Source organism: Nomascus leucogenys, chromosome 11 (assembly GCF_006542625.1).
Source record: "Nomascus leucogenys isolate Asia chromosome 11, Asia_NLE_v1, whole genome shotgun sequence".
NCBI classification, from domain to species: domain Eukaryota; kingdom Metazoa; phylum Chordata; class Mammalia; order Primates; family Hylobatidae; genus Nomascus; species Nomascus leucogenys.
The window spans coordinates 91,394,210-91,414,337 of record NC_044391.1 but is presented as its reverse complement, the minus strand read 5'-3'; the positions used below and the strand labels follow the sequence as shown (position 1 = coordinate 91,414,337).

The window sequence follows — 20,128 nt, the reverse complement described above, 5'->3', positions numbered from 1 at the left end:
GTATTTCAGAGTAATCTCCTTGGTCTTAAACTTGATCTTTTGCTAGCTGATAAAGACTAGTGAAGGACAGTGGATTCAGACTCTGAGCAGCTTTCATAAGTACCACATTCTCCTTCATATCTGCTGAAGGCAGAGGGCCAAAACCCAAAAAGTCAAATGTTTTCTCAAGGTAAGTGTATCTTCTGGTGCCTGAAATACTGTTAATCTTTCCACTATCTTTCAGATTCCTGGGGGAAATATCCCAGGAAATCTGAAAAATTTTCCAGAGGTTCATGACTCTGGAGTCACGTGGGTGCTGTTCTGAATCCTTGACCTTAGGCGAGTTATTTAAACTTTCTGTATGTCAGTTTCCTCATCTGTAAAAGGAGAATTAACAGTACTTACCTCACAGGGTTATTAAGAGGATTAACTTAGTTAATATATGTAAACTGCTTAGAATAGTGCCTGCTACTGTTTAGTGTTTGTCATTAATAAAGTATTATTCAGCTTCGTACCCCCAAATACTGCCAAGGTCCCACTGTCTCCGATTTCAAAGTCTGGGGCTGTCCATGTAGTTTTTAACAGGATCAAGAATGCTTATATTAATAAGATCATGTCAAAATGCATTAGTGTACTGTAATGCAATTGGTACCACATTTAACCACCCATCTAGCAATAGCTAAAATAATACCACCAATTTATTTATTACCATAATCTTCTCCTCTTAAAATTTCAGGAGCAATGTAATTAGGAGTACCACAGAAAGTGCTGGTTGTATCTCCTGGCCGTAATCCTTCCTTTTATTAAAAAGAACAGAAAGAAATAATGAGATAAAAAATTCTGTTTTAAATTCACCCTTTCTATTTCACCTATCATATAAGTTCAGCGTCTGTAGTGATACATTAAACTCACTTAACATCACTAGAACAATCGCCCTTATTATTATTATTATTTTTGACAGGGTCTTGCTCTGTCACCCAGGCTGGCATGCAGTGGCGTGATCTCAGCTCACTGCAACCTCCACCTCCTGGGTTCAAGCAATTCTTGTGTCTCAGCCTCCTGAGTAGTTGGAATTACAGGCATGCACCAACACACCAAGCTAATTTTTGTATTTTTAGTAGAGACAGGGTTTCACTATGTTGGCCAGGCTGGTCTCGATCTCCTGGCCTCAAGTGATCCACCTGCCTCGGCCTCCCAAAGTGCTGGGATTACAGGCGTGAGCCATCATGCCTGGCAACTGCCTTTATTATTAAAATCACAGATCACCGCTAAATAGCTTGAAGAAAACCTGTCCTCATTAGATGTTGCTGGAGTTGATTCAATTAAGGTAAGACTTGCATTTAAAATAATTTACATACAAGTTAAAATTTAATACCAAAATTTTAATATTAGTAGAATAAGGCATATTTCATGAAGAAAAGAAGCACTTTAAATCTCACCTCCTAATACAACCATTGATAAGACTACAATATTTTCCTTCTGTTTATTTTTCCTAAGAACACCTTTTTTTTTTTGAGACAGAGTTTCACTTTGTTGCCCAGGCTGGAGTGCAATAGCACAATGTCAGCTCACTGCAACCTCCGCCTCCTGGGTTCAGGCAATTCTCCTGCCTCAGCCTCCTGAGTAGCTGGGATTACAGGCGTGTGCCACCACGCCCAGCTAATTTTGTATTTTTAGTAGAAAATGGGGTTTCTCCATGTTGGTCAGGCTGATCTCAAACTCCTGACCTCGGATGATCTGCCCACCTTGGCCTCCCAAAGTGCTGGGATTACAGGCATAAGCCACCACGCCGGGCCTGTATTTTAATAGCTACAGGATGGAAAAAATTAAGGCAAAACACACTAACAGGCAGAGTAAAGGAACTACCCAATAATTAATGGGGCAATCACCAAGAAGTTGTAACAAATATAAACTTGAATACACTCAACAACACGGCCTCAAAATATAAACAGTAAAAAAGGACAAAATTATTAGGAGAATTTCACAATCTCCAATCATGATAGGAGAAGTTAGTATGAGAATAATCTATATTAGAAAATGATAGATCACACGTACTAAAAACCAGTAGGCAGACAAAGATTTGGAAACAAGCTAGAGCTTATATATATATATATATATATATATATATATATATATAGAATATGTATGTTTATATGTGTGTGTGGAGTGAGGAAGAAGGAAGAGAGACATTAGAGAAAGACTCCCTGCATGTAAAGATTATATATCCTTTTAAGTACACATGGGCTACTGGCCATATATTAGGTCATAAAGGAAATCTCAATGTATTCCCATGAACTAATATTCAAACCATTCTCTGGCCACAAGGCAAATAAAAAAAAATCAACAATAAAAAAGTCTAAAAACAACTGAATTATACATAATTAAGCATGTTGTAAAACTTTACAAGCATTTCCTATGTAACTGAAGACTTTTTAATATTAACAACTATATGAAATTCAACAGAATATATGTACCTAGAACTTAGCCACTTTCCTATAGATTATATGGTACAAAATTCTAAACCAAGAAAGGGGGGCAGTACAAAAATCAAGCCTTCCTTTTTTTTTTTTTTTTTTTTTTTTTTGAGACCGAGTCTCGCTCTGTCACCCAGGCTGGAGTTCAGTGGCGTGATCTTGGCTCACTGCAACCTCTGTCTCCTGGGTTCAAGTGATTCTCATGCCTCAGCCTCCCAAGTAGCTGGGAATACAGGTGCGTGCAACCATGCCTGGCTTTTTTTTTTGCTTTCAGATGGAGTTTCGTTCTTGTTACCCAGGCTGGAGTGCAATGGTGCGATCTCGGCTCACTGCAACCTCTGCCTCGCAGGTTCAAGCGATTCTCCTGCCTCAGCCTCCCAAGTAGCTGGGATTACAGACATGCACCACCACGCCCACCTAATTCTGTATTTTTAGTAGGGATGGGGTTTCACCATGTTGGTCAGGTTGGTCTCGAACTCCTGACCTCAGGTGATCCACCCGCCTCAGCCTCCCAAAGTGCTGGGATTACAGGCGTGAGCACTGCACCCGGCTCTTCCTTCCATTCTTGTCCCTGACTCACCCAGTGCCAGCTCCCTAGAGGCAACCACTATTATGTGGCCCTCCAGAGACATTCTGGGCATGGTGAACATATTTTTCTTCAAATTTCACCCTATTATACATAACACTGCTATAAACATCTAGAAGAAATATTTAGTAATATGTTGTGACTCCAAGAATTTTTTAAATGATTTCTAAAAGGGATATGCTATTTTTAGAAATATAAATATGGTTTTTGTTTTCCATTATTGGCAATGGCAATACATTCTCATGATAAATGACATGTACTTTCAGTGCAATAGTCAGAGGTAAGAGATGTAGTCTGTTAACTTGTAACAGCTATGCTTAATCATTCACTTGTTGACTGAATGTCGGAATGTAGGTCCATTTGCTAAGTTTTCTACAGCATAACATAGATGTTATTAGAATTCCTCTGTTGCTGAAAAAAAGTACTTAAAGGCCCATCAGTTCATAAAACCATGAAAGGTTTCCACTAAATAAAATCAATGCTCATAAAATATTTCAAACATAACTCTAAAGATATTAATTCAAGTTTTCATCACTATCCTCTGCAATCTTTATAAAGAAATTCATCCAACATTTGCATTAAGTCAAGCTTCAGGTAAGTTAAATATTGACTCTAAGTCATAAAACAGCATTCAAACTTTTGGAGGGTTAATTTCTCATAAGCTTTATTATTTTATTTTATATGTACATATTTTGAGATGGAGTCTCACTCTGTTGCCCAGTCTGGAGTGCAGTGTAGTGGTGTGATCTTAGCTCACTGCAACCTCCACCCTACCCCAGGTTCAAGAGATTCTCCTGCCTCAGCCTCCCAAGTAGCTGGGATTACAGGCACTCGCCACCACACCTGGTTAGTTTTTGTGGTTTTAGCAGAGATGGGTTTTCACCATGTTGGCCAGGCTGGTCTCAAATACCTGACCTCAAGTAATCCACCCGCCTTGGCCTCCCAAAGTGCTGGAATTATAGGCGTGAGCCACTGCACCCGCCGTAGGCAGCTCTTGGAGAAGGGGGAAAGGCAGAAAGGGAGGTAGGAGGACATTTGATTTAAAGATCTACTCAATAAAGATCTCAGATTTATCAAAGACCTGGACTAACTTGATTGAGGATCCCTCTAAGAAATGAAAATGTATAAGAAGCCAATATTATTTTCCAGTAAGAGTAACAAAACACTAAGAAAGACAAAAAGAGAAAAGTCTTTTTTGTTTCTTTTTTGAGATGGAGTCTCACTCTGTCGCCCAGGCTGGAGTGCAGTGGCACGATCTTGGCTCACTGCAAGCTCCACCTCCCGGGTTCTCGCCATTCTCCTGCCTCAGCCTCCTGAGTAGCTGGGACTACAGGCGCCCGCCACCATGCCCGGCTAAAGTTTTTGTACTTTTCTTAAAGACGGAGTTTCGGCCGGGCGCGGTGGCTCACGCTTGTAATCCCAGCACTTTGGGAGGCCGAGGCGGGCGGATCACGAGGTCAGGAGATCGAGACCACGGAGAAACCCCGTCTCTACTAAAAAATACAAAAAATTAGCCGGGCGCGGTGGCGGGCGCCTGTAGTCCCAGCTACTCAGAGAGGCTGAGGCAGGAGAATGGCGTGAACCCGGGAGGTGGAGCTTGCAGTGAGCCGAGATTGCGCCACTGCACTCCAGCCTGGGTGACAGAGCGAGACTCTGTCTCAAAAAAAAAAAAAAAAAAAAAAGACGGAGTTTCACCATGTTAGCCAGGATCGTCTCCATCTCCTGACCTGTGATCCGCCCGCCTTGGCCTCCCAAAGTGCTGGGATTACAGGCGTGAGCCACCACGCCCTGCCCATTTTGATTGTTTAAACAATGTAGTGATTCCATTAAAGTTGTTATTTAAAAATAACATTCTAAAATGCTATTAAAATGCATTAGTGTACTGTAATGCAATTGGTAACCACATTTAACATAACATTTTAAAATAACAACTTGAAAAATACTGAAAAGTAAACAGAATCAACGTGTGATGCTACATAACAGAATGATACATAAAAGAATCAGACAACTCTTTATGTTGACTTCACCTGTTATAAGCATTTTATATATATATATATATATATATATATATATATGTATTTTAGACAGGATCTCACTCTGTCACCCAAGCTGGAGTGCAGTGGTGTGATTACAGCTCACTACAGCCCCAGGCTCAAGTGATCCCCCTGTCTCAGCCTCCCAAGTAGCTGAGACTACAAGCACAACCAAGCCAGTGTAATTTTCCTATTTTTTGTAGAGGTGGAGTTTTGCCATGTTGCCCAGGCTGGTGTCGAACTTCTGAGCTCCAGCGATCTGCCTGCCTTGGCCTCCCGAAGTGCTGGGATTACAGGTCTGAGCCATCATGTGTTATGCATTTTTTATAAATATCTTCAGCCGGGCGTGGTGGCTTGCTTTCCTTGTTAAGATAACTGGAACAAAATTATCCTCACATAGTAACATGACAAATATGTAAATGTATGAACTGCATTCCCCATTCACCTGAGGAAAGTGCCTCCGAAGCCTGGAGATTATCTAAATGCTAACATTATGAACTCTTGGGTTTGAGACCAGCCTGGGCAACACAGTGAGACCTCGTCTCTATTTAAAAAAAGAAAAAAAAAAGTAAAAATAAAATAAAAATATCTTCTTAATGACTCTATAATATTTACCATAAACTATAATAAAAGTTTTGGTCAGAAATCTCTCTTCATAAACCAAAATATTTACTCGGAATATCCAAGTGGCAGAATTACTGGATCAAAGAACACGGCCATCTTTAGGATTCCTGATAATTCCCCATCAAACTGCTTTTCAAAAGGTTTGTAACAATTTATATACACAACAGTGACATATGCCCATTTCTTTAAACTCTTGTACATACAGGCTATTCTAACTTTAAAACCAGTATCTCACAGGCAAAAAATAAGCCTCATTGTTTTAATTTGTGCACTTCGTATGAAGGTTAATACTCTCCATGTTTTTTGTTCAGTTTCACTTATTCTTGGGGATAAGACTCCTCTATCACTGTCACTTCTTTCTGAAATGAGAAAAAAAATCCCTTAGGGAAAAAAATGACACAGAGATCAAAAAGGTACCACAAATATAAGTGATAGGTACACAAGGGTTCCACTCGCTAAGCTTTCTAATTGTTTATGATTGAAAACTTGTATAATAAAAATATGTAAGGGCCGGGCATGGTGGCTCACATCCGTAATCCCAGCACTTTGGGAGGCTGAGGCGGGTGGATCACCTGAGGTCAGGAGTTCGAGACCAGCCTGGCCAACATGATGAAACCCCATCTCTACTAAAAATACAAAAAAATTAGCCGGGCGTGGTTGCAAGTGCCTGTAATCCCAGCTACTCGGGAGGCTGAGGCAGGAGAATTGCTTGAACCTGGGAGGTGGAGGTTGCAGTGAGCTGAGATCGTGCCATTGTACTCCAGCCTGGGCAACAAGAGCAAAACTCTGTCTCAAAAATTAAAAAAAAAAAAAAAAAAAAATTATAATTAGCCAGGGATGGTGGAGCGCACCTTAATCTCAGCTACTTGGAAGGCTGAGGCAGGAGAATGGCTTGAACCCAGGAGGCGGAGGTTGCAGTGAGCCAAGATTGTGCCATTGCACTCCAGCCTGGACGACAGAGCGAGACTATGTCTCCAAAAATATAATAATAATAATAATTAATTAATAAGTATCATGTGAAAAGTGCGGTTGAATTCTGTACATAAAAGCAAACATAGTTTAAGTGAAGATTTTATTCTTTAACGCATGCTGAACAGATAATAAAGTTAAATCTTCGATAAAACTAGGTTGTCATATGCCATGTTATTAGCATTTAGATAATCTCCAGGCTCTGGAGGCACTTCCCACAGGTGAACAGGGAATGCAATTCACACATTTACATACTGGTTGTTGTATTACTATGTGAGGATAATTTTGTACCAGTTACCTTAATAAGGAGTAGTTCCTTACACATTTTGTGGGAAAATATCAGACCTTTAAAATGGAACACTGTTATAAAAAGAATAAAACATCAAGAAATAAAGAAGACATATTCTGAGAGTAACTAAAATTCTTGTTTTATCCTATTATGCTTTATGTCAGATGTTTAAAATTTAAATATAAAAAATGTTTAACTTCTGAGGAAAATCCTGAATGCATTATGTAAGATTTACTACTAAATGGCAAAAATTGGAAGGTCATTTGCAAATGGTTGTGTTAAGTAGTGGAATTGCAGACAATTTTTATTTCCAAATTTTCTTCAATTGTATTTCAACTTTCAAGATAAAAAGTTATGTATAATCAAAAGAAATTAACTCTTATTGTAGTACACATAAAACAGAAGATATAAATTTTGCAAATGGTTAGAAAAAAAAGTACATTTGTCTTTGTGCTAGAATTCCACAAAGCTTCTTAAGTAAATTAGCAAAATTAGTAATCATTTCCCCATCTTTAAACATGAAGTTATTTTACAAAGACTACTAGCTGCTGAAGACCTTTCAAAATAACTAGAAAATTTTCCTCACCTTACACATGCCATAGTCAGTTAGTTTAATGTGGCCTTCAGAGTCCAGTAATACATTGTCCAGTTTCAAATCTCTATAAATTATCCCTCGCTCATGAAGATAATTTAATGCTAGACTGATTTCCGCAGAGTAAAATCTAAAATAAAATAAAAAATAAGTCATTTGATTCAACCATATTTAAGTTCTACATTTGCAACTGGAAACACAAAAATTCATATCAAAACATATTTTTTTCTCCCAGAGATTTTAGGAACAAATTTAAAAAATGAACTGAAGTACCACTTTAAAATATCTGAGCCAAAGACACAATTGTAAAAGTTCCTGTCTAACTTAAATTCACATTTTTCATAAAGCTATTCATTTGATAGTCTCAAACAGGGGTTCTTAATCTGGGTCCTTGGGTGAACTTCAGGCAGTCCATACTTCTACAACTGGGGGCAAGGTGTACGCCCAGATGTACATGCACAGTATCTACAGAGTCCTCAAAGCTTTCATCACTTCTCTAAGGGACCCATGATTCCCCGAGACGGCTAAGAACCACTGACGGGGTTGAGAATAGAAAGAATATTACAAGCTGACCACTCAAAACTATAAAATCCTCATGAAGGTTTTAGAAAAGGAATTAAATGAAAATATTCTACAACTATAAAATTTAATAGTAAATGAAGAACTTAAAAAAACTGCTACCAACTCACTGGTGACAACCCAGAACTTTTGGCCTGAATAATGAAAATGGAATGCCTGAGCTGACGTATGGCTGCTTTGGTGGCACATTATCATGATCCCGTGTGGAGGTACATAACATACACCTCCTAGCTACTTAATTCTGTGATTCGGGAACTTAAGCCCTTGTTCTGGGCTTTAGTTCTTACAAAAGCAAAGATGTTATAAAACCAGAATTGGCACATTAATATAGTAAAAACCAGACTAGCTTTCCCACATTCAACTGAACAAACAAGGAACAAATATTGGCTATGTTCACAATTCAAAATATCGTCTGTGGCTCTGCTATGAAGGGTGACCATTTGATAAGGCATAAACACACAATGAACATAAATGAACACCAAAACAACAACAACAAAACCCAAATAAAGAAAAACCCAGCTTGGCCTCAAGATTAGATAAGTATAATTTATATCTTCTTATGAAATTTTTGACAAGCAATAATGAAGTAGCAAATTTTCTACAAGTTTTTAATTTAAATGAAATTTCTAATATTTATTCCCTGCATGATAATTACATACATACACAAACTCACATGCTTCATTTTAGCATTACTCTTGTGAGGTAGGAAAGGGTGAGAATTACTGCTGATTATGAATAAGAAACGTAACATGGTAGTGATGGATTAAACTTTTTACTCAAGGCCATGATCCCTTCCCACCTAACTCCTCCATCCAACACATAAACAATTTACAATCCTGTATATTAATATCAAATTAAGGGCACAAAATTAATATTCAATACTCTTTTTTTAAATTTTTTTGAAACAGAGTCTCACTCTGCCAGGCTGGAGTGCAGTAGCGCAATCTCAGCCCACTGCAACCTCCACCTCCTGGGTTCAAGCGATTCTCCTAATTCAGCCTCCTGAGTAGTTGGGACCACAGGCGCCCACCACCACGCCCGGCTAATTTTTGTATTTTTAGTAGAGATGGGATTTCACCATGTTGGCCAGGATGGTCTCAATCTCTTGACCTCATGATCCACCCGCCTCAGCCTCCCAAAGTGCTGGGATTACAGGCATGAGCCATTGCGCCCAGCCTATTCAATATTCTTTTATCCATCAATAATTATGGGATTAGAGGGAAAAAAGCCAAAGAACAATAAATTACAGGAAGAACAGTCAGAAGTATATACTAGTTTAAGAGGGATCTTTTTTTTTTTTCCAGAGTCTTGCTCTGTTGGCCAGGCTGGAGTGCAGTGGTGCGATCTTGGCTCACTGCAACCTCTGCCTTGCGGGTTCAGACAATTCTCCTGCCTCGCATCCTGAGTAGCTGGGATTACAGGCACCCGCCACCACGACCAGCTAATTTTTGTATTTTTAGTAGAGACAGGGTTTCACCATGTTGGCCAGGCTGGTCTCAAAACTCCTGACCTCAGGTGATCCACCCGCCTCAGCCTCCCAAAGTGCTGGGATTAGAGGTGTGAGCCACTGTGCCCAGCCAGAGGGATTGTTTAATCACTCTCAAGTATGTATGAATAGCATTCTTATTGTGAAAAACTCTCTGAGAGACCACTACAAACCTGAAGACTAATAAGTGTTTATTAGTCTCAATTATTTAAATGGCTGATGCTAAATAGACAAAATATTTGAAAAGGATTGGTTTTAGTAGACTAAAGGTTTCCCTTTTAATACTGTTTACACTTTTCAATTGCTTAGGAAGCACTGTGTGCATCTGTATGTACATGTATGTGTATAAATGTAAAAGTATAATTGTTTTACACATATATAACGCAAATTAACTTTTAGCTCAGCCTCTGCATGACTTACAAAGAATTAACTAGTATCCAAATAAATTATTTATCTACTGTTTCCAACCACTGCACATAAAAAGCCACACAGCCCCGAAAAGAAAACAACACAAACAGTAAACAAAAACTCACCTGGCATGTTCTTCAGGAAGTTTTCTTTGTCGCTGCATATGAAACATTAGGTCTCCTCCATTTACATACTCTATAACAAAGAACAATCTAAAACACAGGAGAGAACCCATGAAATCAAGATCCCAAATAAGGTAGTGTAACTTTGCATTTTCAGAAACCATCACAACAGAGAGCATTCTCTACTATTTAGCCTTTAAAAAGATGCCAAAATTTTGGTGGAAACAAAGGGTATCTAGGGTACGGAAGATACGGAAAGTAAACTAGCATGATAATAATTTTGTAACCTATTACTTCTGTTCTGAAGTAGTACCACTTGCAATCCAGAGCCACTCATTACCATCCTAATTTTAGCATCTGCTAAATAAGTCATTTTCGACTGTCAAGGTATTTTTCCTCCTTGTTAAACTCTAGAAAATGTTAAGGCATAAAACTAGAATACTGGGGATATTTAAAAGGTTGGATTTCCACTGCCATAATTATGACATGGCTGTTTCTTGTTCTGCCTAAAGTAGGTCATTTCCTAATGCTGATCTAATATCAAACTGATATCACTGATGGGAGTATTAGCAGGAAGTTATAAGCCTAACACTGTTGTGTCCTCCATGATATCTACTTCATGAATTAGAGCAGAAAGGTTCTAACTGTGTAATATGACCAAAAATATGAAGCCCAGTAATCATTCTATTATCTTTCAATCTTACCTGCTTTCTGTCTGAAAGCAAGAATGCAGCCCAACAAGGAAAGGATGATTGGATGCCTGCTCAAACACATGCTTCTCTGTCTGCACCCAATCAATATCCTATTGTGAAACATGTAAGAAATCTATGTCAAACTGATATCACAATTAATGATAAATTTGCTCTGAGCAATTCAGTGGTCACAAGCGCAATGGTTAGGCTAAATATCAAAACCATTGATAATCATGAAACGAAAATTTACATACAAAGAGAAAAATAACACTAGTAAATCTTTCAGTATTATAAAACTGTCTAGAAAACTTTTACAAAGCTCAAGTATTTCCCCTGATAATAACGTGGTTTGATTTTTGTTTTTTTTTAAAAAATCTAATAATAATCAAATTACTTTAAATCTCTTATACAATCTGTAAGAAAAGTACACCAAAATAATATATTTCATTTACTTAGCACATATTTAGAAAAGCAGAATGAGATAATAAAGCACAAACATAGAGGTTTTCTTTAAAATAATACTCTTGGCCGGGTGCAGTGGCTCACACCTATATTCCCAGCAACTCTGGGAGGCTGAGACAGGTGGATCACTTGAGGTCAGGAGTTCGAGACCAGCCTGGCCAACATGGTGAAACCCCATCTCTACTAAAAAAACAAAAATTAGCTGGGCATGGTGGTGCATGCCTGTAAATCCCAGCTACTTGGGAGGCTGAGGCAGGAGAATCACTTGAACCTGGGAGGCAGAGGTTGCCGTGAGCCAAGATTGCACCACTAGCACTCCAGCCTGGGTGACAAGAGTGAAACTCCGTCTCAAAAAAAAAAAAAAAAAAAAAAAAAAGAATAGTATTCTTAAGCAGTTTAGAAGCAACAAAATATGCAGTGCTTACCTCATCATCATTAACAAGCTCTTTTTTCACAACTTTCATTGCATAAATACGATCTGTTTTTTTTAATCGAACCAACAGTACTTTGGCATAACTTCCTCTTCCTATTACCCGGAGCAAATCAAAATCCTGAAGACCTAGACTGGATGAAGCTTTGCCACTTTCCCTGGTGTTCATTGCCTGTTGAGAACATTTGTATCAGAGTTATAATGGGAAATGCTTTGCATAGTACATTGTATTTCTAACACCCAGTTGTACCTATAACGATTTAAAGATATTTTCCTAACATAAAAATATTTTAAGTTCTCAATATTTTTCAAATGTCATTCCAAACCATATAATCTAACTACTCAGCTTATATGGATGAATTTTGAGATAAGAGGGATGGTAGTAAGAATGGGTAGGGAGTTGAAATCACAAAAACATCGAAGGATGTCTTAAAAAGGATATGATAACTTTTGGGTATAGAGGCAATACAGATGCAGGAATTAAAAAAACACATTAACCTTGGTGACCAAGAGATTGGGGGTACCACTGACAGGGAACGTCAAGTATGTGGCTAGGATAAGATTGACAAAGTTACTTAAGAGAACAACTGGGTTTTTCATAATGAATTCAGAAGTTATAACGAGACATCAAGATGAAAGAGTCTGCTGGAAGCTTGATACATTTAAAACGTAAGCTAGTGAGAGGACACATTCAGAAGCTTTTTTGGATGCTATAGACAGAAAACAAGCATGAAGTAGTTCAGCGAATGGAAGACATTCTTTTCCACAGAATACCAAGACCCCTTTGGGACGACAAAGTAAGCCTTAAAATTCATTCACAACTACAAATGTAAGCTTCTGGCAATTTACAGAGGAGCCTGAAGACAGTCTTTCATTAGATGCCTGCAAAATCATCAACACACAATGGACCCATGAGAATAAAGTATGAAATCTCTGAAGCGAAGAATACCAAAAAAAGCAAATAGTAAATTCTGAGAAAGATAAACCCGCAAGCACAAAACTGAAAGAAAGGTATTAGAAAAACTGAGTGAGAATGACAACTTAAAAACTTAGAAATAATAATTTGGGCTGCACACAGTGGCTCATGTCTGTATTTCCAGCACTTAGGGAGGCTGAAGCAGGTGGACTGATAGAGCCCAGGAGTTCAAGACCAGCCTGGGCAATGTGGCGAGAAACCTCATCTCTACCAAAAAATACAAAAATTAGCTGAGTGTTGGTGGTGTGCACTGTAGTCCCAGCTACCTGGGAGGCTGAGGTGGGAGGATCACCTGAGCCGGGCAGGTCGAGGTTGCAGTGAGCTGTGATTGTGCCAGTGAGCTCCAGCCTGCGTGACACAGTGAGACCCTGTCAATAATAATAATAATAATAATAATAATAATAATAATAATAATTTGGTAATAAGGTGATACAGTTTGTATATTTGACCCCTCCAAATCTCAAATCTCATGCTGAAATGTGATCCCTAGTGGGAGGTGTTTGGGTCACAGAGACAGATTCCTCATGAATGGCTTGGTGTGTTCCTGTGGTTAATGAGTGAGTTCAGAGTGTGGCACCTCCCCTGACTCTCTTGCTCCCTCTCTTGCCATGTGGTACACCTCCTTCCCCTTTGCCTTCTGCCAAGACTGAAAGCTTCCTGAGGCCCCCACCAGAAGCAGATGCTAGTGCAATACTTATTGTTCCGCCTGCAGAACCGTGCACCAAATAAATCTTGTATAAATTATCCATCCTCAGGCATTCCTTTATTCCTTCATCCATTTATTTATTTAAGAAAAGGTCTTGCTCTGTCACCCAGGCTGCAGTGTAGTAGCATGAACATAGCTCACTGCAGCCATGAACTCCTGGGCTCAAGTGATCCTCCTGCCTCAGTCTCCCGAGTAGCTGGGACTACTGGCAAGCAGTCTACAGTGTCTGCAGTTCTGATTATGTTTATGTGCACTCAATGCTTAGCTCCTACTTGTAAGTGAGAACATGTAGTATTTAGTTTTCCGTTCCTGCATTAATTCGTTTAGGATTATGACTTCCAGTTCTATCTAGATTGCTACAAAACACATGGTTTCATGTTTTCTTTGCCCAATCCACTATTGATGGACACCTAGGTTGATTCCATGTCTCTGCTATTGTGAACAGTGCAGTGATGAACATAGGAATGCATATGTCTTTTTGACAGAATGATCTATTTTCCTTTGGGTACATAGCCAGTAATGAGAGATTGCTGGGTCAAATGGTAACTCTGTTTAAAGTTCTTTAAGAAATCTCCAAATTGCTTTCCACGGTGGCTGAGCTAATTTACATTTTCGCCAACAGTGTATAAGCATTCCCTTTTCTCTGCAGCCTCACCAGAATCTGTTGTTTTTTGACTTTTTTGTTGTTGTTGTTGAGACAGTGTCTCACTCTGTCACCTAGGCTGTAGTGGCACAATCACGGCTCACTGCAGCCTCAACCTTTGGGGTTCAAGCAATCCTCCCACCTCAATCTCCTGAAGAGCTGGTACTACAGGGGTGCAGAACTGGACCTGTCTAATCCTTCATTTTTTTGGTAGAGACTATGTTGCCTAGTCTGCTCTTGAACTCCTGGGCTGAAACAATCCTTCTGCCTTAGCTTCTCAAAGTGCTGGGATTACAGGTGTGAGCCATCACGCACAGGTTGACTTTTTAGTAACGGCTATTCTGACTGGTGTGAGATGGTATCTCACTGTGGTTTTGATTTCTATTTCTCTGATAATTAGTGATGATGAGTGGTTTTTCATGTTTGTTGGCTGCTTATAGGTTTTATTTTGAGATATGTCTGTTCATGTCCTTTGCCCTTTTTTTTTTCTTTTTTTAAACAGAGTCTTGCTCTGTCACCCAGACTGGAGTGCAGTGGCATGATCTTGGCTCACTGCAACCTCTGCCTCCCCAGTTCCAATGATTCTTGTGCCTCAGCCTCCTAAATAGCTGGGATTATAGGTGTGTGCCACCACGCCCTAATTTTTTTTTTTTTTTTTTTTTTCATATTTTTAGTAGACATGGGGTTTCACTATGTTGGCCAGGCTGGTCTCAAACTCCTGGCCTCAAGTGCTCTGCCTGCCTCTGCCTCCCAAAGTGCTGGGATTACTGGTGTAAGCCACCATGCCTGGCCCTTTGCTCATTTTTTAATGGGGTTGTTTTTTGCTGTTAAGTTCCTTATAGATTCTGGATATGAGATCTTTGTTGGATGTATAGTTTGTGACTATTTTCTCCCATTCTGTAGGTTGTCTGTTTACTGGTAGATTCTTTTGCTGTGCGGAAGCTCTGTAGTTTAATTAGGTCCCACTTGTCAATTTTTGGCTTTGCTGCAATTGCTTTTGGGGACTCAGCCAAAAATTCTTTGCCAAGGCCAATGTCGAGAGGGTATTTCCTAGGTTTTCTTCTAGAATTTTTATAGTTCAAGGTATTACATTTAAATCTTTATTCCATCTTGAGTAAATTTTTGTATATGATGATAAGGGTCCAGTGGTGACACATGCCTGTAGTCACAGCTACCTGAGAGGCTGAGGTGGCTTGAACTCAAGAAGTTGAGGCTGTAGTGAGCCATCATTGCACCACTGCACGGGTGCCTGTGCAATAATCCTGTCTCACAAAAAAAATAAAAAAGAAAAAGTTAAAAAGAAAAAAAGACTTTTTCAGACAAACAGAACAAGAAACTAAAACATAACATCAAATAGGTGACTAACAGGTTTCTTCAAAATAATACAGGAGTGAGGAAGTGCGTAGACAAAATAAGGCTGGACATGAATTGATAGCTGTTTTAACTAACAACAGATACAAGGGCTTTGTTATATTATTCTGTTTACTTTTATTTATGTTTCAAAGTTTTGGCTGGGCATGGTGGCTCACACCTGTAATCCTAACACTTTGAGAGGTTGATTTGGGAGAACTGCTTGAGGCCAGGAGTTCGGGACTAGCTTGCACAACATAGTGAGACTCTGTCTCTACAAAACAGAAAATGAAAAAATTAGCTGGGTGTGGTGGTGCATGCCTATAGTCCTAGCTACTTGGGAGGCTAAGGTGGGAAGATAACTTGAGCCCAGGAGTTTAAGGTTGCAGTGAGCCATGATCACACCACTGCACTCCAGCCTGGGCAACACAGCAAGACCCCAACTCAAAAAAAAAAAGAAAGATATGGGAAAGAGAGGAGGCAGTGTGAACTAAATCTTTCATGTCCAGAAATACACAAAAATGAAAAATTGAAAAACAGAAATATAAATATTATGGACGTAACTAGAAATGGTTTAAAAGGTTGCCAAGAAGCCAAACTGGGAGTGGAAGGTATGAGACATGATCATCTTTTTTACTATAAGCTTTTTTCAAAAAACTGATTATTATTTTAATCAAATAATTTTAATTAAGAATTTGTTTTGTTTTAAAAACTGATAAAATACTTAATAGTCAAAAAAATAACGACAGTTAATATGTTTAAGCATTTATTGTCTAAATAAGCTAAACAGGCACAAAATGGAAGGGTCTACTATATATTTTAAACAGTACTACCAAGCATTTTAAACAATATCCTTAAACACATTGTAATTTTTAGATTAAGCTATTTTAAAATGAAAATAAGTTATCTCACTAAATTATTTCCTAGTTTAAATTAGTAAATTAATTATTAAATTAAATCAGAATAAAACTCTGGAATCATTACAAATCATTTTTGCATTTCACCATTATGATCTAAAGTCTAGGCAGGTCAATATGTCATACTTTTAAACTCCTGAGCCTTATTAAAAAGCTAATGACATAATGTACAATAAGACAAATTATCTTACCTCTTTTTCTTCACCAACTTGATCCAAACTCTCATGACTTGAAGGATTATATGGAATTACTAAAAACCCAATACCAAACATTTAAAAAAAAAAAAGGTGCAGGGAGAAAAAAACAGCAACCATTAATGAGTTTGAAATAAAAATTGTCTCCTGATTTTTATTTTAGTTTTTACTTCTGAATAAATTTTCATTATTTAAAACTGAATACCTGTCCTACTAATAAGAAATTGTATGTAAATACAATAGGTAAATCCTAATCTTCAGTGAGGGTAAAGAGAGCAAGCATCACAACCTGGTAGTCAAGTACTGCTTTTAACAAGTACTTTTGTTATTTTTAAAACATTTCTTTTCTTTACAAATTAATCAAACACTTCCTTCTAAATGAATGACTCTAAAAGATATGTTTAAATTTTTTAGTATGACTAAGACATAGAGATACAGGACCTCTGGTTTTCACTTCTCACTCCATTGTACTCAAAATTTTCCTGATTACCACAATGGTCAAATAAAGAACAGACAGGGATGGAACTTCTACTTCTTAAAGCTACTTGGGGCAAAAAAAAAAACAGCCTACATTTCATAGAGCTGATCATTCTATGACTACGAGATTGCATTTTGTCTTTCCAGAAAAACTCCCTTGTTTTCCCTTTCTTGATTTAGCCCAGAGAAGATCATGCTGTTCTACCTCCTTTTACTGCTCTCCAAATTTCCCAGATATGTGTTTAAGGTTTTGTATCTATCTAACATTTTCACTTACACCATCTTCCTGGAATTTTCTATATTGCATCTCTCTATGTTTCACATAATTTCTACTTCTGATAATAAAGCTTTTAATAAAAACAAGTAACTTCCGCTGGGCGCGGTGGCTCATGCCTGTAATCCCAGCACTTTGGGAGGCCAAGGTGGGTGGATTACCTGAGGTCAGGAATTCGAGACCAGCCTGGCCAACATGGCGAAACCTCGTCTCTACTAAAAATACAAAAAAATTGGCTGGGCATGGTGGCATGAACCTGTAATCCCAGATAATCAGGAGGCTGAGGCAGGAGAATCGCTTGAACCTGGGAGGTGGAGGACGCAGTGAGCCAAGACTGTGCCACTGCACTCCAGCTTGGGCAACAGAGCAAGACTGTTTTGAAAGAAAAAGAAAAAAACGAGTCACCTGAACATAGTCAACATGGGCCACAAAATCAGCTTCATGTTTTTCACTATGGAAAAAAACTGAGTTTGCTGAATTTAAAGGAGTCTCAAAAGAAATTTATGTGAACTAGAAAAAATGGTCATTTGTTGTAGTTTACATACTTTTTTTTTTTTTTTTTTTTTAAATAGAGACAGAGTCTCCCTATGTTGGCCAGGCTGGTCTTGAACTCCTGGGCTCAAGGGATCCTCCTGCCTCAACCTCCCAAAGTGCTGGGATTACAGACGTGAGCCACCACACCTGGCCCACAGTTGTCTTTTTTTTTTTTTCTCTCTCTCTCTTTTTTGAGACAGAGTCTTGTTCTGTCGCCCAGGCTAGACAGCAGTGGCGTGATCTTGGCTCACTGCAACCTCCGACTCCTGGGTTCAAGTGATTCTCCCGCCTCAGCCTCCTTAGTAGCTGGGACTACAGGAGTGCGCCACCACACCCTGCTAATTTTTGTATTTTTAGTAGAGATGGGGTTTTACCACGTTGGCCAGGCTGGTCTCGAACTCCTGACCTCAGGTGATCCATCTGCCTCAGCCTCCCAAAGTGCTGGGATTACAGGCGTGAGCCACCGCACCCAGCCCATAGCATAGTTGTCTTTTAAAAATGCCACATGTGTATGTTAAATAGTGTGACAGATTTTACCACTACTACAAAATATATGTATTTACTTTTAATTGGGAAGAAATAGATGTTTTTAAACTTGGGTAAGAGAGTCACCTAAGTAAGTCTTTACATGCTACTCTGTGAATGAACAATGGGTTGTGCCAGCACCACTCTTACCTGTCTGTGCATGGTCAGAATGCATGGATGACTGATCCATGGGCATCATTGGTTCCTACAAACATTTCCAAAGACAAAGTAACTCAGTGGAGTACCTCTATTACACCCAGAAATAACACTATTTCAACAACACACAGCATATTAAAATTTAATTTTGAAAGAATATAACTTAAGTGAGAATTATACTTACTTTTAATTTTGTTTTATGAAACCATACAATACTGCTGTGAATGAGGTAATGTTAGTCACATTTTACAGAAAAGAAAATACAAAACTAATTTCAGACCACCAATTAGAAATCAAATTAAACTGCCATATATTCTGCTTTGCTTCTCTTCAACACTACCTATTCTTCCTTCAAGCTCCACTTCAGATCTTTGGCAAAAATAAGTCTCTGGAATATGCATTATTTAGCTGGGGTCCAGGGTAGACTTCAGGATATCTATAACCTCTTAAAATTACATGTAAAATTTTGTGGGTTTCCCATTTTCCTGAAGATTCTCAAGGGTGTCAGTGGCCCCCAAAAAGAGAAAAGAAATACTTTCTAGAATCTAACTTACCCAAATAACGGTGAATAATCTCAGGAAAAAGATAAATTCAAACCCAAGTTATTACTGATTTATTCTTAGACTCACATTTAATGAATACCAGCAGGAAAAAGTAAACTTGAGAAAGAACATTAATGATACAGTTAGCATTTCAAGGCTGCCTTAAAGACAGGCTCATAAGTAAGCTTAAGGATTTTTAAAATTCCAATATAATCACTAACCCTGCCCCCTTTCCTTCCATATGTCACCAAAGAATACTCAAAAATATTAACAGTAACCTATATAAATTATGTTGGAAATATTCAGCCTTCTGTTTTTCCATAAGATTGGATTTTCCCCTTTACTACAAACCCATTCCTAAGCTTATATGAACTAATTAAAGATTCTAATACCAAAGAGCTACCAGTAATAACCCGCTTTCGCAATGTCCAAAGCAAGTCCCATGAAAAAACATGGAATAACAATTCTAAAGGACAATTTAGAAAGATGCATCCAGGTATTTTTCTTTCTTTCTTTTTTTGACTGTTCCTTGTGGAGCAGGGCTAATCAATAGGCAGTATGCTTAGACAGCTGCATCCAGGTATTTTTTTAAATGCATATCTTTTAACCCAGTAATTCTAATTCTGGATCCTTAAGGAAGTAAGATTTGCCAGAAAGTTCACTAAGATTGGCCAGGTGCAGTGGCTCACGCCTGTAATTCCAGCACTTTGGGAGACCGAGGCAGGTGGATCACCTGAGGTCAGGAATTCAAGACCAGCCTGGCCAACATGGCAAAACCCCGTCTCTACTGAAAATACAAAAATTAGCTGGGTGTGGTGGCACACACCTGTAATCCCAGCTACTTGGGAGGGTGAGGCCGGAGAATCGCTTGAACCCGGGAGGCGGAGGTTGCAGTGAGCCAAGATTGTGCCATTACATTCCAGTCTGGGAGACAGAGCGAGGCTCTGTCTCAAAACAGCAACAAAAAAGACACACGCAAGCACATGTGCCTTCTGGTGGATAAACAACCCTCTGTAAAGTCGACTCAAAAACAATCCACCAAAACAAACAAACCAACCCCAGAATCTAATCAAACCTCGACATCCAACTACTGTACAAGATAAAAGAAT

At 38.7% G+C, this 20,128-nt stretch overlaps 1 protein-coding gene across 2 annotated transcripts in view; it reads right to left on the bottom strand.

Moving 5' to 3' along the window:
• Positions 1-20,128, bottom strand: part of PRKCI (protein kinase C iota) — an 82,260-nt gene that overhangs the window by 12,829 nt on the left and 49,303 nt on the right. For both annotated transcript variants that reach the window (XM_003256442.4, XM_030822822.1), the window contains exons 7-13: positions 18,472-18,526; positions 16,509-16,567; positions 11,721-11,897; positions 10,846-10,943; positions 10,145-10,231; positions 7,541-7,676; positions 689-776 (exon numbers count right to left, since the gene is read on the bottom strand). In XM_003256442.4, coding sequence (XP_003256490.1) covers positions 689-776; positions 7,541-7,676; positions 10,145-10,231; positions 10,846-10,943; positions 11,721-11,897; positions 16,509-16,567; positions 18,472-18,526 — 700 coding nt within the window. The remainder of the gene's footprint in view (positions 1-688; positions 777-7,540; positions 7,677-10,144; positions 10,232-10,845; positions 10,944-11,720; positions 11,898-16,508; positions 16,568-18,471; positions 18,527-20,128) is intronic.